This window comes from Diplotaxodon limnothrissa, linkage group LG15, assembly GCF_057381915.1.
Source record: "Diplotaxodon limnothrissa isolate DT_005_m linkage group LG15, D_limnothrissa_male_GT1.1, whole genome shotgun sequence".
NCBI lineage: Eukaryota > Metazoa > Chordata > Actinopteri > Cichliformes > Cichlidae > Diplotaxodon > Diplotaxodon limnothrissa.
In genome coordinates, this window is record NC_140610.1 from 14,477,573 (window position 1) to 14,495,842 (window position 18,270).

Here is an 18,270-nt window from a genome sequence, read left to right on the forward strand (position 1 = left end):
TTTGAGATGAACACTGCCCTAGAAAACAGTATCTTTATGTACTGAATAATCATCTCGTGTGTGTAGAAGTAGTTGAGCAATGTATAGCATCTTTATGTATGAGAAAATTGTTGCTCTTTTTTTGGTTGAGGGGCTTGCAGCAGTGATGGGAACCCCCACCGCCTGAAGGTCAGAGCAGTCCAAAAGATTATTATTATTTTATTTCTGGAATTTGGTCAGTTTTGTACATTTGAGGTGAAATAAATTAGACGTAGCTGAAGAAAGGGATGCTTAAAGAACCTTTTTCTTTTTTTTCTTTGGGTATGTAAGTGGATTGGCGGAGGCCGGTGGGGCCATCAAAAGCTATACAATTCACCTGTAACGCTCGTAGTGACGGCTTCTTTGCTTCATATGAATTGTAGAATAAATGTAGTATATGTGCAGTTAATAAGTGTAAGATTATTAGTTTCACTAAAAAAAAGTCTAGTTGTGGTGTTTGACAGGCCTTGCTCTAAATTTGTAGTGATGCTTTTATTTGTCTGTACAGTTGTACATTTGTAAACGTTTATGCTGTAAATGGGATGTCTTTTACACTTTTTCTTTTTCTTTTTTTTTTTCCTTTGGAGGGGGGAGAAAAAGGCTAATGTGCATTTAGATGTGTGTATATTCATCACTCCTTTCCCCTTGAATATAATGTATACAGGTTTTATTTGATCAAGTGTTATTTTAAAGGAAATGAAAACTTAATAGCTTCACAATCTGGCATGGTTTTTGTTTTTAAATCTGTTCTGGGCCAGCCTCTATTTGTACTGAAGCTGTAACATCCACTGTTGATAGTCTTTCTGATGTGTGACAGTTTAAAAAAATAGAAAAAGGAAAAAAAGAAACACTCTGTACTAAAATCGAGGCTGCATTTAGTCCTCTCTGCTACCATGGAAACTTCACAGGATATGACGAGAATTATTTTTGTACAGAAGAGTGCTGTATTTTGAAACAGCTACTACCTTGTAAGCAAAAGCAATGTAAAATATTGTCAATTATATAAATATGAACATATGAGTTTTGTCACACTGTCAAAGTCATGTACATTTTCAGGTGGCCTTATGTACATTTCCAGATGTTAGATGAAGAAAACGAACTCCTTTTTCGAAGCAGAATTGTGACATTGTATGATTAAACTGTTCTTCTAACATTTGACCTTAATTATTGCCGAGTTGTTTTTTTTTTGTTTTTTTTTTCCTCCTTATATGTTAATGATTTTATAATCATTTCAAGACACTGGATTCTAAACTAATGGTGAAATAAGTGCCTAAAAGTTGGTTTACATCCATCCATCCATCCATTTGCTTCCGCTTATCCTTTTCAGGGTAGCGGGGGTTGCTGGAGCCTATCCCAGCTTTCATAGGGCGAGAGGCGGGGTACGTCCTCATCCACTTGTATCAGTATGTGCCAGACTGCGTTGGAAAGATTAACATTAATTTCTGCTTTCCAAAACAATTAAAAAGCCTTCACTTCACTGAAAACGCAGCAGCTGCAGAAGTTAAAAGGGAACTTGTACCTCTCCTGTATTGTTCTTCATCAGCTTTGTGGTAAATCAAAAGTTACATTTATATTCCTCCTCACGTATGAAATGCTGAATGACTTAAAGATATCTTGGCATTTATCTCAGTTTCCAGCCTTGGTCTTAGTTACTACAGTTACAAGTCTTCAGGTCCTTTTTATGTAGAACAGCTCCCACTCTGAATCCGGTGACCCTGAACAGTCCCTTAGTTATGCTGCTATAGTCTCAAATTGCTTATGGACTTCCTATGAAGCACTGAGCACTTCTTTTCTGAGGTGGATTGATGCTGGGGCAGCCGTAGCTAGGTAGATAAGAGACTACTATTTAGTGTCCTTGGGCTGGACACTCAATGCATTCATCATTTAAGAGCACATGAATGTTTGAGAAGGAGTTTAGGGATGAAATAACAGAATAAATGATGCGTGGAAGTACAACCCCAGGCCCCAAAATGTTTAGATGTGTAAATTAAAGTAGAATGCAATGGTTTGTAAAACTCATAAAGCCATGTGTTATTAATAATCAAACAAAGAAAACATCAAATGTTTATAATGACACATTTTATTATTTCGTGAAAAATATTTGCTCATTTTGAATTTGACGGCAGGAACACATCTCAAAAAAGTTGGTTCGCGGTGCACAAAATGCTTGAAAAATACTGAAAAAGAGAACATTTTTCAACTAATTAGGTTAACTGGAAACATGTCAGTTACATGATTGAGTATAAAAATCAATCAACGGAGAGTTTCTCAGAAAGGAATCTGAGCCGAAACTCGGTGTAAAAAAAGTCTAAGAAAATTTCAGGTAAAGTACAGGTATTACTGTAAAAGTCTTCTGAAAGCAGGTGACTCATAGTGTGTCATAGTATTTACAGCAAACATGTTTTTCAATGACTTATTAGGACTCATTGTAATCAATGTTTTTAACAAACAGACAGATAGGGAAAGTAGCGATGTTTCCCTTACATTTTTATTTCATTTTAGTTCGTTTTTCGAGTTCAAAAAATCATTTTAGTTAATTTTTTTTTCAGATTTCTTATTACTACCATTTTAGTTAACTAAAATGTTTTTTGTTTTTTCGTTTTTTACATCTAGTTTTAGTTTTAAGTTTAGTTTTGGTTAAATAGATTTTTTTTTTTTTTATACAAAGCCAACAGGATCCTCACGCGATATGATAGATAAAAAGATAGTTTTAAGGGTCAAACTACAGCACGAATAAACAAATTACAGTTTTGCTTTTATTTCCTCCTACGGTAGGTTAATTTATTAATTAACTTTTTATTCATTTATTTGCTCTTACCCAGGGGTCTGTCTTATGTACAGACTCCAGCGTATGAGCCCTGCCACCTGTTATCAGCTACAGTTAACGTGTGTTTTATTGGTGGGCGGGATTTGGACACAGTGACACCGGGAGAAGCTGCAAGTTCAATAAAAACACCTTCGCAGGCAGCTCCGGAGAAGAGCAAAGCGGACACCAGCTCAGCTAAAGCATGCGGCTATCTTTGGCAGCTTCTTTATTTCTCTCTCTGGGATTAATACATCCGGTGTGGACGTCGGTAAGTCATTTTTATCTTGTTCAACACTTTTAAAAAGCCATACGTGACGCTAAAGATCTCGCGCTCACCTTTCTCACTTCCTGAAGTTAACCGGGCTGCATTAGACTTTCGAGCAAGAGATGTTAATGTGTACATTTTCAGCTAAGAGTGTCTTGTGGTTTGTTTTTATTTTTAGGAAAAGTCAACTGAAGATAATACCAATTAAAGACCAGTTTCTGGCTTTTGTAGAGTCACGTGACTGCAAAAAACAATAACACACACCTATTATCCACCATATTGTTATCGGTAGCAGTGATGAAGTAGTCTAATTCTATTAATCAAAGCTGAAATTCTTAACTATAAAAAATAACATAGAAATAATCAAAAGTATTAGGAGGCTTCTCGCTTGTTTATAACGATGCATGGTGTAATGTAAAGGCCGTAAAATCAGATTATTGTATCTGGAAAGCAGGTTTCAATAAATTGTTCAAACCTAAGAATCCGAAAATATTAATTATTTATACAAGAAACCGTTTTTGAATCAGTCGAAATTTCTTTATGAGATATGGTTTGATCTTTTCATGTAAGCCTCGTTAAAAGGCAAACTTGTGTCTTCTTCAGGGTTTCGATTGGAGCCTTTAATCCTCCCTGAAACGTACATGATGTATGAGGCCTGTTATTACTAAGGCTATAAGCTTAAGTTGGGTTAGCGTCACGACTCTGATTTGGCCTCCATAGCATTAGTTTTCTTCTCGTTCAACCATTCTGTTGTTGATTTACTTGTGTTCATTATGTCTGGTTTCAACATCCAGCCTCTCCTTACCTCAGGGCATATACACCTGCTGTGACACATGACTGAAAAAATATTTTGATGTGGTCTTAAAATTAATTATGATCTCAGTGACTGAAAGCCCTCCAGGCCCTGAGCACCTATAGCAGGATTGTAAGACTGGTTCTTATACAGTGCTTTCCTACTCCGGTTGAGCACTCAAAGCACTTCTATGTTTAGGTGTATGCAAGCGTCGGAGCACTTTAGGGTTCAGTATCTTGCCCGATCATGCAGACAGGGATCAAACCATTAACCTTCTGATTAGTAAACAGCTCCACTTCCTGAGCCACAGCCAGAAAAGATGTTATGTTGTTGTGGAGTCCCCCCCCCCCCCCTCACTTTTTGCCAAAATGTTAAACTTTAGTGTCATTTCTTCATGAGCATTGTCATAATGGTGGTGTAGAGGCTTCAACAAGTATTTTTCTCATAACCTCGGGTTCTGTTTACCGCCTTCTTGGAGGGCATCCACAATCTGGGAGAGCATCAAGGGTTCTGATTCCATCCATAATAATACTGTCTGTCATACTCAAGTCATTGAAAATGGTTTATTCAGTGAATGTTGTTCATGGTTCAACCAATTTTCTTGAGAAAAGCAAACTTTCCCAGTACAGACTCTGTATGGTGGGTCATGTTTACAACCCACGTTCCATATCTCATCTCTAAAACTGGAACACATGAATTCAAGTAGCTTTTGGAGGCTGTGCTATGACTCAGTGGAGCCTCTGTTTATTGGCTTAGTATGACTGTGTTTGCCTGTAACTGTAACAGAGCACATTTTATTTGTGATAATGCAGAATACCGGTCAAAGAGTACACAAACTCTTTCTTGCAGCTGTAGAATGGCTTCCTTATGAGGCCTGTATCTGTTCATTACACATAAACAACAGATTGTATATGTTTTATTGTACTTTGGGTTCTGAATTCACTGATTATGAGGACTAGACATTCCCATCTGATTCCCATCTGATTGTTCTAGCTAAAGATGTCACCTGTATTTATTATTACTCCCTGAAGTTGTATTTTGTTAAGTTTAATTACTTTCCAAATGGGTGGAGTTGTATTCCCGCTTAAAGTCATCTACTTGACACTACATGCCAGTAACAATCTAATCACTTGTGCCATTATGGGCTTGTCAGCCACAGTGTGTGTGTTTCAGGTTATTTATTTTGTTGTGGGACTTTGTATCCTGGACATGATTCATGTGTTTATTGGCTTCTTAAGGAAAGTACCTTCGTTAGCTTCCTTCACCTCTTGTATGTTTTCATATCTAACAATATAACAGGAAGCAGTCAGCATGTTTAAATACCCTCTTGTGTTTTTTTCCCCCCCATGATTAGCTTTCTGTCCCTCCAGAGGAATTGGAGGGATCAGGCTATGACCTGGATGGTTCTGGTTCCGGTTCTGGAGATGGGTCAGAGGAGGGTAATTCTTCATCTATAAAATGTTAATGACCCATTTTACATAATGTACATGACCACTGTATGTTTCATCCTCTCTAACTGCACTCTTGCCAGGTGTAACTGAAGATCAGCACAACAGCAAAGACGGCAGAATTCTGGCAGAAACCAGAGACGAGACCAAGATTACTTTCCATGTATGACTTACTTCAATCAGTCCCATGATTTCTTCACCTGTTGATGTTGGTGGTGTAACAGGAAGTGATCGTGTGTAACTGTCTTGTCTTTTGCTTTAGGGCTTTTCAGACAAGACGTTTGGCAACACGCACAGGTCAGCAGCAGACGATGACTCTGGATATGTTGCTATAGCAAACAGCAGGAGCTACTTTGAGAATAGTGAATTCCTTGCAGGTACTTTGCAATATGGCACAATGAGAAAGCTATAAGCTGCGACTTTCTAATATAGCTCACCTAGGTTTATGTTTACAGGTGTTATTGCAGGGGGAGTAACGGGATTGGCTCTCGCAGCAACTGTGGCAGGAATATTAATCTACAAATGGCAGAAGAAAGAGGAGGAGGACCGATACAGTCTGGGCCCAGAGAAGGCTTTAGATCATAATTATCAGAAACCAAACAGGGAAAAAGTATTCCTTGTTTAACCACACCTGCATCTGATAACTGTAAAGCTGTTGTTTGAAAAGTTGATGCTACTTGGCAATTTATGTACCTCAAAATCTACTGTAAATGCATACTTTACTCGTGGTCTCTGGAAGGAAGGTGGGGTTCATATTTCTTATGCACTTAAAGTGAAATATGTCTATTGTTGTTGAATGTATTTATATTTAAGATAAAACATGAAAGATTTTTGTAGTCGATGATCTTCCAGGTGTCCGTCTTTTAAAAATAATTGTGATTCCTTCGTCGTACACTGAGTAGCTGTAGCACTGGGGTCGTATCCTCTGAGTTTTGGGTGATGTGGGATTTTGTTACGATGTGTAATTTTAATTGCCTTCAGTGTGTTTGGTTGAATGAAGGTAAAGCAAAGATGCACCGTTTAATATGTAATTAGTTATCATTATATGAAAGTTTCTGTTTAATTGTTTTGAAGAGGTAGCTTATTGTAGCATTTATATTTGCCTTTAAATGGGCAAAAAAAAATATCTACTGCACTTCTAAAGAAAATGGAGTGAAGCAGGCCTGTCCACCAGACATTCTGACAAATCATAATGCAATAATAAAACACAAAAAAACAGGCAAATTAACATTTTTTGTAGAAACTTGGCTACTCTGTCATGTTTTACAGGGACGGGTGAATAAATGAGAATCATTGTTAAGTTGCCAGAGAGTGATAATCAAAATTTCTGTAATGTGGTGACCATTGATAGGCAGGAAAATCTCTGTCATTCACCATTACTTTAAGCTATGTGACCCATGTGATAGATATGAATTGAAGGGGCAGCTCATTTAAGAGTGCATAACACCGCTATAGCTGCTGTAATGCAACATGTTTTATGTTGCGTATATGTATGTCTATTTTTGCATGTAATAATCAATAATAAAATAACTTTGTAACAATTAAAATCTGATTTTTTTTTTATGTTTTCTGTGCAGAGGTGGTTTCTTTGAACCACACAGTTTGCTTATACGTGCATATGACTGAGAGTTTGTGCATTTTATTTCATGGCATGTGTTACTACTCAAAGATGATCAGAACTGCAGAGCCTTGTTTAAGTAGAAGGTGGTTTTATACACTGCATCCTGTAGGCTCAATATGAACTGAAAGGCTTTAAATTGTAATACCCTAATGGGTAAATATCATCTGTAAGATATTTTGTGTTAGTGAGCTTGATTATTTGCAGCATGGCATTATTATTATTTTTTTGTTATTATTATTATCATCGGAGATATAAGAGCGACAATGACAGTAGTGTGGTGTGCAGTAGTAGTGATTTAATTTACAATGGAGATGGACTGTGGACTATGATGTTTTCAGATGACATAGACCAGGTAAAAGAGAGCGTGGGAAGGTGGGGATTTGCTCAGGAGAAAAGAAGAATGACAGTAGAGGAAAGTCAGAATATGTCTTTGGAGGGGGAAGATGAAGGTAGATGAGTTTAAAAACCTGTGGTCAACCTTCCAAAGTGAAGAAAAGAACGCAGGCAGAATGGAGCGGATGAAGATGTGCGTTAGGGATAGCAGCAAGTCTAAAAGGTAAGGTTTTTCAAGATGTTAGTGAAACCCGCTATCATGTATGGTTTTGAGACAGTGGTAGGACTGACAAAAAACACGTGAGGTAGAGCTGGAGGTGGCAGAGTTGAACATGCTGAGAATTTCACTGTGAGTGACGAGGATGGGCAGGATCGGAAATATGCGCATCTGAGGGACAGCTCAGGTCGAGGAGTTTGGAGACAAAGTTAGAGAGGTAAGACTGAGATGGGTTGGAAATGTACAGAGGAAAGTTATTGGATCTTGAAGATAGAGCTGGCGGGTAGGAGGTTTATGGATGTAGTGAACGAGGATATGCAGGGGTTGGTATGGCAGAGGAGGATGCAAGGGGAAAAAGTGAGGTGTGTGCAGATGAAATACAAATAACAATTTATGAACATTTTTGCGTTGCGGAATATTCAGTAAAGTAAATCTATTTAGGCCTTTTTTTTTTATTATTTCTTTGCGGCCAATGGTTGAATCCTCTGTCAATCAAACCCTGGTGTCTCTGCCTTTTCCTGCCCGTCAGAGGGTTTGTTTTCATGCGCGCTGCGCGCAGGCCGTCAGGGAAGTGGTGGGCGTTCCTCTTCATTCGCTCGTTGACTGTTGATGCTGAGAAGAATTTCTCCTCCGCAATCAGCTCTTCAGATGTTTCTCCCTACGCTTGTAGAGGACATGCATCATTTTAAACCCAGTCGAGACAGACTGTACACCACTAGGTGTTGCGGATGTTGCCACGTCCGAACGGGGACGATCATCCTGGGAACATGGTACATGGTACGTACTGTGGTTCGCAATGATAGGGGTCAGTAAGCTAACGTTAGCTAGCACTTTACCAGTTCCGTTAAGTTCCCCAAAGTAGGAAGTTATGCAACGAAGGATGTTAATACAAGGTGCAAATGGCTCTGAGAATTTGTTGCAGTAGTTTTTAGGGACTAAAATATGAAGTAGCTGTTACTCTGGACTCTTTATTCGTCGAGTTAATGTTAACAGAAAGCTAGGGTTAGCAATAACCCGCTACCGCTGTCATGTCGGATTTTGCTTTCTGTTAGTCTCAAACTCGCACAAGTTTGAAAAAAAAAATCGCTTAGTAAATTAAAACAGAGAAGACGTAGTGGTTCATCATTTTTTCGAAGTCATCAGCAGCTGGTTGGTTATTATGCGTATTAAAATACATGAAATTTGACTTGCGTAGCTGACATTTCGCTAACTTGCTAACATGGCGTTTATCAAATAGTGGCCATAATAGCAACCCAAAAAAAGCAAAAACGCGCATTTAACACAATAACTAATTATTGTGTCTCACATATGTGGTGATGGCAGTTGTATTAAAGTAGTCAAAAGTAAAGTAATTGGGCATGCCCACGTAGCTAAGGTTAGCCAACTGTTTTTTGCGCATCTTGTTGCTGCAGCTCTGCTGGCTGGTTAGAGTTAAATCGCTCACTGAATTAATCCCCTTTTCCTTTGCCCACACCACGTAGCAGATGTTGCATGCTTTGGTTGCTTATGTAAATCCCGTTTTGCTTTTTTTATCCCTCTGCAGCTGCACAAAATTTGCCTGGTTTAATCACGTGAACTGCGACTCCCAAATCACTCGGTCGTGTCCATAATGCTCTCTACTGCAGTCGGATAAATGAATAACAGTCGTAATCGACCGGGGTGTCATTTTTACATTATTAAATCCCACCGTTACAACGTATCAGATCAATGTCTGGTAGATAAATAAATACTAGCAGTTACACACATTATACCAAGCTTATTTTCTCAAATTAATATCCATAAATACTTCGATGGAGTTTATAAAGTTAAGCCCTCCACTCTTTCCTTTGTTGTTTTGTTATTGTTTTTTTGTTTTTGTTTTTTTTAGCCCAGCTCAAGCCGTATATTTATATGTTTGGTATTGCTCACTATTTCGGGTGGGTGATATAGCCTCAATATTACGTCGCAGCATTTCAAGAAAATTTGCAATAATTATATTTCTGACAATATAGAAAAAAATACTAAACAGTGTGTTTTTTATATTTGCAGGCGGCTGCATTTGTAAGTTGATGACCCAGTTCCTAATTTTAAGTGTGAATCAAATAAAACAAGACACAAACAGCAGGATTATAGTTCAACAGTTGTAATATATCTAGTGACAGCATAAATCAAATGTCAGCACAAAAGTAGCTTAGGTAGTTTTCTCTTGGGATATTTCAAGTAAAAATAGAAAATGTCTGCTTAACACTTTAGTTTAGATAAAGTAGTTTAACCCTGTAATACTACAGGAGCTGTACAATATTGTCAGCAAAAAAAATCTACCTGAGATGTTGTATCTTGTGAGCTTTTTAACCAGCTGTTGAAGCCCTACTACAAGGTAACCACACGAGTAATTTCCAGCCACTGTTTGCTCTTCCTGTAATGTGTAGTGCATCTAACAAGTTGCAGTGCTGCTTGGTGGAGTCATTTGTTTATATTTACATTGAACTTCATCAGCTGTTAGTATCTCCTCCTTTCCAGAAATTTGATTCTGTTCATTTGGATTTTAGTAGGTGAACTGTTTAGTCACTCATCCAAGTGAGTGGATATTATTCATCCTTACCTGGATGATTAAGCTTGCATCAAGACATATATCCTGCCTTGTAGCCTGGTTGTACTCGACTGTGTATTTTTTATTTATTTTATTTTTTTCTTTTGAAACAAGTGTGTTGTTTCCACCTTTAGCGGGACCATTTTAGTACTGCAAGTACTGCACTTTGTTGGAGGATGTTGAAGTAGCTTCCTTTTTAAGTAATAAATTATCATTGGACCCGTGGCTCTTGCTTTCATGTTCAAGCTTGTATCCTTGTTGCACACTGGGGAACTTTAACACATGATGTTGCTGTAGCAGTGCTATTGTGATATGACACTTTTATAACACGTGGTAAAAATGATCATGGCTGTTATAATATGGCACAGCTCTACTCACTGTGCATTCAGACAGCGCTACACAACAGCAGGCTCTGTAATTTTCTATACAGAGTATGTACTAACATGGTCTTTAATGTGGTTTCGGCGTCTCAGGCTTGTTTGTTGTTACCATTAATGTAAAAAGCGGAAGTAGAGTTACTGAGAGAGGCGACATGAAGACGTACCTACTAGCTGGGGACTTTATTATAGTTGATGCAGCATGGTGGTGCAGCAGTTAACAGTGTTGCTTCAGCCAGAAAGTTCCTGTTCTGAATCTGCTGGCCAGCTGGGGCTTTTCTGTGTTTAGTCTGCAAGTTGTCCTTTTGCTCGTTTGGATTTTCTCCAGGTGTACAGACTTCCTCCTACAGTCATGCACGTTAGGTTAACGGATCCTAAATTGCATGCATGCTGGTGTCAGCAATGATAGAATGATTTAAACTAAATATTCACCTCTTTGTCAGTAATTTTGATCTAGAAAATTTAAATATTGTGTCTCAGATGTGTCGGAGTCACTTAGTCTTACCAATACATATGTGGTCACATTCAGTAAAGAAACATTAGCTGCAAGTAAAGATAGCTGGTAGTACTAATTGGTAAGCTAGTGTCATACATTACAGATTTTAATTATTGAAAGGTGTACTTAGTTTTTTGTAGTGTTTCTTTTTTAACAATTTTGAACTGTTTCTGCTTAAATTGTGCTACTTTAAAATGTTTGGGGATGTTTTGTTTACTTTCAAGCTACAGTTTTCTCAAGTGCTTATCCAGCTGGGGCTCCCAGTTGTCAAATAGCAGGTGGAGTCCATGGAGGTCCATGATAAAGTCAAACTAGTTGAAAGTGACTTTGATCACTTTAAGATAAGGAGAGTGTTTTCCTGTTTCACTGTCCACAAATGAGTCACCAAAAACATTTTTAAAATGGTGTTTGGTTTAACCTGTCAGTATGTGGGCTGGTTTTTCAAAGGCACCGGGTCAGAACTGGTCCCGTGGCTCATTTGTGGGAAGTCGATAATGGTGTGTAGCAGTGATTAATTCGGGCATCCACATTTGGCATAAAAATGATTTTTCAAGCAGATGATATCAAAGGAGAATTTGAAGGCTACATAACAGAGACCCAGTGTAGGTTTTATTTATGTCAGTGAGTAATTGGAGCATAAGTTGAAGGGCACAGGTGTAAGGGGGCTTCCAGATTGGGTTAAAATGGCCTGTATTTATATAGCGCTTTACTAGTCCCAAAAGACCCCAAAGCGTTTTACACATCCAGTCATCCACCCATTCACACACAGGTGATGGCAGCTACATTGTAGCCACAGCCACCCTGGGGCGCACTGACAGAGGCGAGGCTGCCGGACACTGGCGCCACCGGGCCCTCTGACCACCACCAGTAGGCAACGGGTGAAGTGTCTTGCCCAAGGACACAACGACCGAGACTGTCCAAGCCGGGGCTCGAACCGGCAACCTTCCGATTACAACTCTTGAGCCACGATCGCCCCACATTGTATGTTCATCTACTTCACTTAATATCTTTGGGCTTAAACAGTATGTGCTAGACTCCTAATTTTGAAAGCATTCAAAGAAAACAAAAACAGAACAGTTTCTGAAAGATATTGTTGTGCCTTCTTGAATCATGGAAAAAGACGAATACCCAGATAAGGCAAAGAAGGAGGTTTTGCAATCTTGTTGTGATCTTTATCTGATCATACAAGTTTACTTCTCTCCCTTTTACGTAACCAGTGGTTTCAGTTGATCTTTTTCAACAATATACTTGTTGCTGTGCCTTTCAGCTTCAGTGTTGGCATGTTTCTGGAATCTAAAATGTGTCCTGGTAATTGTATGTTCATCTACTTTTGGTGAAGGAATACATATCTATGTATTTTAAAGCCCATTTTAACCTTCTCTTTCCTCCACTCAGGTAGTGAACCTGTTGATGGGCATCCTGCTCACTGTCGCTGTGACCCACCCAGAGAACGTCCCCACTATCGACCTGCAGTATGAGGTCATTGACCACTATTTTGCTTCTGACCGGATGTCTGGTAAGTAAAAACAAATTGTCATAAAACTAATTTCATAACAAAAAAAACTGGATTGTATTCTGGTTAGTGGATCATACACCAGTATTAACTTTCAAAGGTTGGTCTTTGAATTGTACTGTGTCCTATGACAGTAAGGGCTTGTGCTCTGAGGTAGAATGAGTGAAACATTAGTTCACTCCATTGGAATAAATAGTGGAGCCATGCCTTTTCTTTTCAGTGCTTTTCACTAACTCATGAGTCGCTGTTATTCTGTGGTTGATCGTGTGATTCATTTTCCACTGGGAGATCAGCTCCACACTCACTGCAAAACAAAATTTACAAGGACAGCAGAACACTGTTAAGTTGTTTACGTGTCATCTTAAAATGTAGTTTGGGGTGTGGTGCCACTGGTGCTACTTCCTTTGTGATTCCTTGAGGATTTATGTTTGTTTAGATATTTGTGTGTGCGCGACGGGGCAGGGCTGGCAGGACTGAGTGCGTGTTCTGTTTAGCTGGCAGTTGTTTTGTTGGTTGGCTTGGTGAAGGCCTCTTCATTTTAATAAAACAGTGACTCAGCGAGAGAGGAGGGGCCACATCGGCCATGTGGTGACCTTCCCATAACAGGCTTGTGCCAGCACACAGGACATTGGAGGATGTCCACTGCTTGCAAAGGCAATCTTAATATTCAGATGGGTTAAGTTGTTAAAAGTCGTGGCCATTAGGGCAGCTTCATCAGCCTCCACTCATTCAGCAGTTGAAGTCATTTTAAAACGTTGTGCAGCTGATAGAAAGAAGGGGTGAAAGTGGCTCTGTGGGTTTGAGGTTAAGGTCATTTCTTTAAATACTCCTTTTAGATATGCTGGTATAAATAGGAAATCCTGTGTTAATAATATCAGAATTATGAGTTGATGAAATTTTAGCTGTTCGTCTTCCTGCTTTAAAAAATATATTATAATATATTATTGCGGTGTGTGCGTTTGCCCCTATCAAATTTATTTTTCTTGAGCGGCAGTCCCCTGTCAGGTTCATGCATCAGTGAACATGTTGTTCTGCCTGAGCTACTGAATAACGGAAGATTTTGTCTGGACCGCATTTCTGTAGTTGCTCACTCACAGGCATCTCCAGTGCAACAGGCAGAACAGTTCAGTATGAGAGAGACTGAGTAAGTGATGAGGAGAGAGAGGAGGATATGAAAGGCAGACCTTTTAATTATCCCAGACTGAGTTTCATTACGTCTTTACTGACTGAAAGCGAGAGGCTTAATGCTCCCCAGAGCTGGCCTTTAAAATGGAGTGAGCTGGAAAGAGAGAATCCCTGGAGACTGTTCACTTAACACTGAATGCAGCTGCCTCAAAGACCACAGGCAAAATGTTTAACAATAAAGCCAGTGCTGTAGTAAAATGTAGTAAAATCTTTAACTGTATTCATTCAGTGTATTCCTTCTGTCTTTTTCTCATACAGAAAATGCCTGTGTTGGATTTGCCATCTCTCTCTTGATGCTCACTATCAGTGCCATGATGGTGTACGGAGCTATTACTGTAAGTGTGCACTGTAAATAAATTTTTTTTCTTTTTAAATCTCTTTGACAGCGTGTAATATATTTAAAGTGTTGTCGTGGTTTGTTTTTTTTGTTTTTTGTTTTTTGTTTTTTAATGCAAAAATGTAATCCCAAATGTCGTGTTTAAAAGTGTGAAAGAAAAAGAAGCAGGATAAGAGGTAACCAAAGGAGAAAAACATGCCAAATAACCCTGATGTCATGGGGCTGAAGCACACAATACTGTGATCTTATTGCCTGTCGTCTTTACCTCACAGGCTTGCCTGATGGCATCAAGACTGACAGGTTTGATAGCGTTTTGACGTGGACCTGTATTTAGCTGCTAGTATGGATGACTGCACAGTTAAAAGTATGACACCCATCTGCAGGCTGGGTATACTGTGCATGCTGGTTACTGTGCAGGTAGAAACCCAGAGACAAATGTGGCAGATACCCTTTTCCACTGTAGTATACCAGGTACCCCTTTTAGATTCCACCCTCCCCATTGTAATAAGTATTTAATTATAGTGTACCAAATCCAAATTCCTACTTAATGTTAGCAGTGAAGAAGATTTTCGTCAGAACCTGAGTACACTGTGCTTTGGTAGAAAGAAAATGTATCAGAAAGGACTGTTTTGCTGATTTAAACCTTCTCTGTATATATTTATGATAATGCCTGTTTATATCCATGGGTGCTTATTGTTAGCTGTTTGTTTACCTCAAAGCACATCTGATATTTCAATCTGAGCAGTGGAAAATCTCAGAATCGTTACGTTTAGAACTTGGAAGAAGACTTCTTAAGAAATGAGTAGTGCACCCACAGCTGTAAGATTTGTAGATCTAAATAACATTAATATGTTTAGGGTTTATCTTAACTAAGACAAGTGTTTAGAGATAAGGTTTGAATCTGCACTATAGTTCTTCCAAAATTATAAAAGATCTGCCCAAGTGATTCATTCTTTTAATCATCTTTCTTTCTTTCTTTCTTTTTTTTTTTTTTTTTTTTAGCACCGTGAGGGCTGGCTCATCCCATTTTTCTGCTACCAGCTGTTTGACTTTGCTCTGAGCTGCCTGGTGGCCATCAGTTCTCTCACGTACCTACCCAGGATCAGAGACTACCTGGACCAGCTGGTCAGTTCAAAGTCCGATGTTATTTTTCACAATATCTCAATCTGACTACACCCTTTCCATGACAGTATCTTTACAACTTCTCACTTGGCCCTCATCCAGTATCGCCCTCTTTGCTCTCTCTAAAGATTTAGTGATTCACACCATGCCCAGTTGGAAACTGAGATTTCGGACACTTATTAGTCAACATTTTCCATAAGTGCTGTTGCATAAATGCAAAGGTTGTTAAGGAGGTAGTGTACTTTTGTGTCACACTGGAAGTCTCATGGACACTACAGCGTATAAATGTAACTGGCTCTCTTCCACAGTCTGTCTTTTAACCTGTCTTCCTCCCATCACCCCCAACCGGTCGCGGCAGATGGCTGTCGCTCCATGAGGGGAGGGAGTTTTCCTCCCCACTGTCACCAAGTGCCTCTTCAAAGAGCGTTGTTCGATTTTCTCTCCATTATTGTAGCGTCTTTACCTTACCATATAAAGTGCCTTGAGGCATCTGTTTTTGTGATTTGGTGCTATATAAATAAAACTGAGTAAATGTGCACATTTATACATCAAACACTCAATTACTAAACAGTCAGTATTTATAGGGAGTCCTTTCAGATGCAGCCATGACCAATGAAGCAACAGTCAACAGTCGCCGTATCCACAACCTAAGCTTTTCATGCTTCTAACGATAATAAGAGAGAGAATTCTGATTTTACCATACGATTTATCTCTACACGTACAGAGATTATTTCCTAGAGGGAAAAAAAATGTAAGAAAACAGATGAGCTCATTGTTATTCTTTCAGTAAGGGTGCTTCCAGAAGAAAAAAAAGAAAACGATAGTAGTCTTTTTACATTTCGAGTGTGGAAATGCTGACAGTAAAGTGAGTAAGAATCAACATTTTGTCTCCTTTTCCTCCTCAGCCGGATTTCCCATACAAGGATAACCTCCTCTATATGAACTCCAGCTGCCTGCTGCTCGTTGTGCTGGTCTTCTTTGCCTTCCTCATCATCCTCAAGGTGAATCTATCAATTATTCACAGTCAGACACAGTTATATTAGGATGTTTGTTTGGTTTTGGCATATGTGTTCATTTAGGAGGAGGAGACAGGAAGCTGTCGACTGTAACGATACAAATATTTTTCCCTCTGCTTTCCAGGCTTATTTGATCAACTGTGTGTGGAACTGCTACAAGTATATTAACAACAGGAACATGCCAGAAATCGCTGTGTACCCTGCCTTTGAAACCCCTCCCCAGGTATGCAAGCCACCTCAGCATCTATGAACAGAAAGTATTGAGGCACTGGCACCGTGATGCTGTAGTTGAGGCAGCAGGCGACACGGTGTCTCCACACTGAAAGCTGACCTGCTGAGAGGATAGTCTCACTCCAGATATTCTTTACGCCATCTTTAAAGAAACATTTAATATTACCGGTAGTTATTATTTAGGTTGCACTAAAACATGCTTCTACTATGGTAAAATTAATTCATAACTCAGGCTAAAATCAACAATATAAATGATTTAGTTTGCCGGTTATCTTCTCAGTTATTAGACTGAAAATGTGTCTGTAGACAAACAGAAGTTGCCAGCATTCACATTTAAAAAGCTCCGATTCACTTTGTGCATTTTCCTTTATTTTTAATCGAGTTTCAGAATAATTTCAAACTAATTTTAACTTCACTGATGCTGCTCTGCTCAGAATGTGCTGAATACTGCAGATGGGCCAGAGTTCTGATGTCATCGCAGCTTAATTTCATTTATTGATGTTGAATTCAACAAAGGAACTGAGAGTCACAGAACATGACTCTCAATTCCTTTTTTCAGAGACATGCTTGGTTGGGTTTTTGGTTTCATGTTGTCTTTTTTCCCCCTCCCTGTACAATGAGCCCTCACTACTCTTTAAATGTTTCTCTCTCTTCTTTAGTACATCTTGCCTACTTACGAGATGGCCATGAAGATGCCAGAGAAGGAGCCGCCTCCTCCTTACATGCCAGCCTAAACACCAGCCCTGTTGCCAAAACACACACGCACACACAGCCATCATATGCATTCCTTCTTGCCCTCACCTGATCCCCGACCCCTCTGACCTGTTGTGTAAGTGTAAGACCCCTGAAGATGTTTAGTTCAACCCTCCCACCTGCCCTCAGCCGCTGTATTTCTATAGTGTCTATAGAGCGTTCTGGAGATGAGAGGAGAAAGGTGGCAAATGAGAGCATGACTGAAAATGAATGAATGAATGTGTTTAAAAAGAGGCACAAGTGTATCCCTGTCCCACCCCATCTTCTGCCAACATTTTTTTTGTTGTCTTAGTAAAAGGGATATATGTGAAAGTTAAACTGCTTGAAATGCTCTTATCAATCCAGCACATCCCATTAATAGATTGATATATGAAGTTTAAAAGAAAAACAAACTGACAATCCACTTACTATAGCACTTATTGTTGCATTGTGTTACAGTTTTCCCCTCAATCATTAAGAAGTAAATGATTCTATCTCAGTCTTGAATGGAGTCTGTAGCATTTTTTGTCTGTTATTTATTTAGCTTCACTGTAATTAAGTTTTACCCCCACCTTAGACATCATCACCACTCTCTGCTGCCCCTATGTGTTGGCTAAGGTAGTAAACTGTGTTCCAGCTAAGATAAACGTGTGGGGGCAGAGGGCACTGATGGTGGATCATTTTCTCTGCTTTTTCTTTTTAACTTTTACCTGGTACCTGTAGAAAACGGCTAGTCTTGTGAAAATTAGTTGTTGCATGCTTATCGGCAAACCTTACCCTCGTTCCTATATTGGTCATATGATTTATCCTAGTAGAAATACATTTGACTTCAATAAACCTTTCAAAACTATTACATCTTAGTTCTCGTCTTTTTTTTCTCATCATAAATAAACTGAAGGAAAATCGAGAGATATTAAAAAGGAGCTCTCACTACAAGTCTTGAAATAGCGTTAAGGACAAAAAAAACAACCACATGGTCTCATAGACTCATATGCTGGTGATTGATAATACTCATACGCCATCTAGTGTCAGCAGGTAGTAATACAGTGTTTAGGGACGTCCTCAACCCAGCCCTTATTTGTTTATTTTGTTTCCAAGTAGCCAGACTTTCTTTTAATTTTTGAAAGTGGTCTTAAACAGTAATTCTTCAGAATTTTTTAAGCTAATGTGTTATTGTCTATAGCTCCACAG

General features: G+C 39.0%; 1 protein-coding gene across 1 annotated transcript; it reads left to right on the forward strand.

Annotated features, from left to right (window-relative positions):
- Positions 1–8,080: 8,080 nt before the first annotated feature.
- laptm4a (lysosomal protein transmembrane 4 alpha) lies at positions 8,081–17,912 on the forward strand. Its single transcript, XM_085372393.1, has 7 exons — positions 8,081–8,278; positions 12,339–12,459; positions 13,900–13,976; positions 14,981–15,103; positions 16,006–16,101; positions 16,241–16,339; positions 17,007–17,912. The coding sequence occupies exons 1-7, from the start codon at positions 8,111–8,113 to the stop codon at positions 17,079–17,081; spliced, it is 759 nt and encodes a 252-aa protein (XP_085228519.1). The 5' UTR covers positions 8,081–8,110; the 3' UTR covers positions 17,082–17,912.
- The last annotated feature ends 358 nt before the right edge of the window (positions 17,913–18,270 follow it).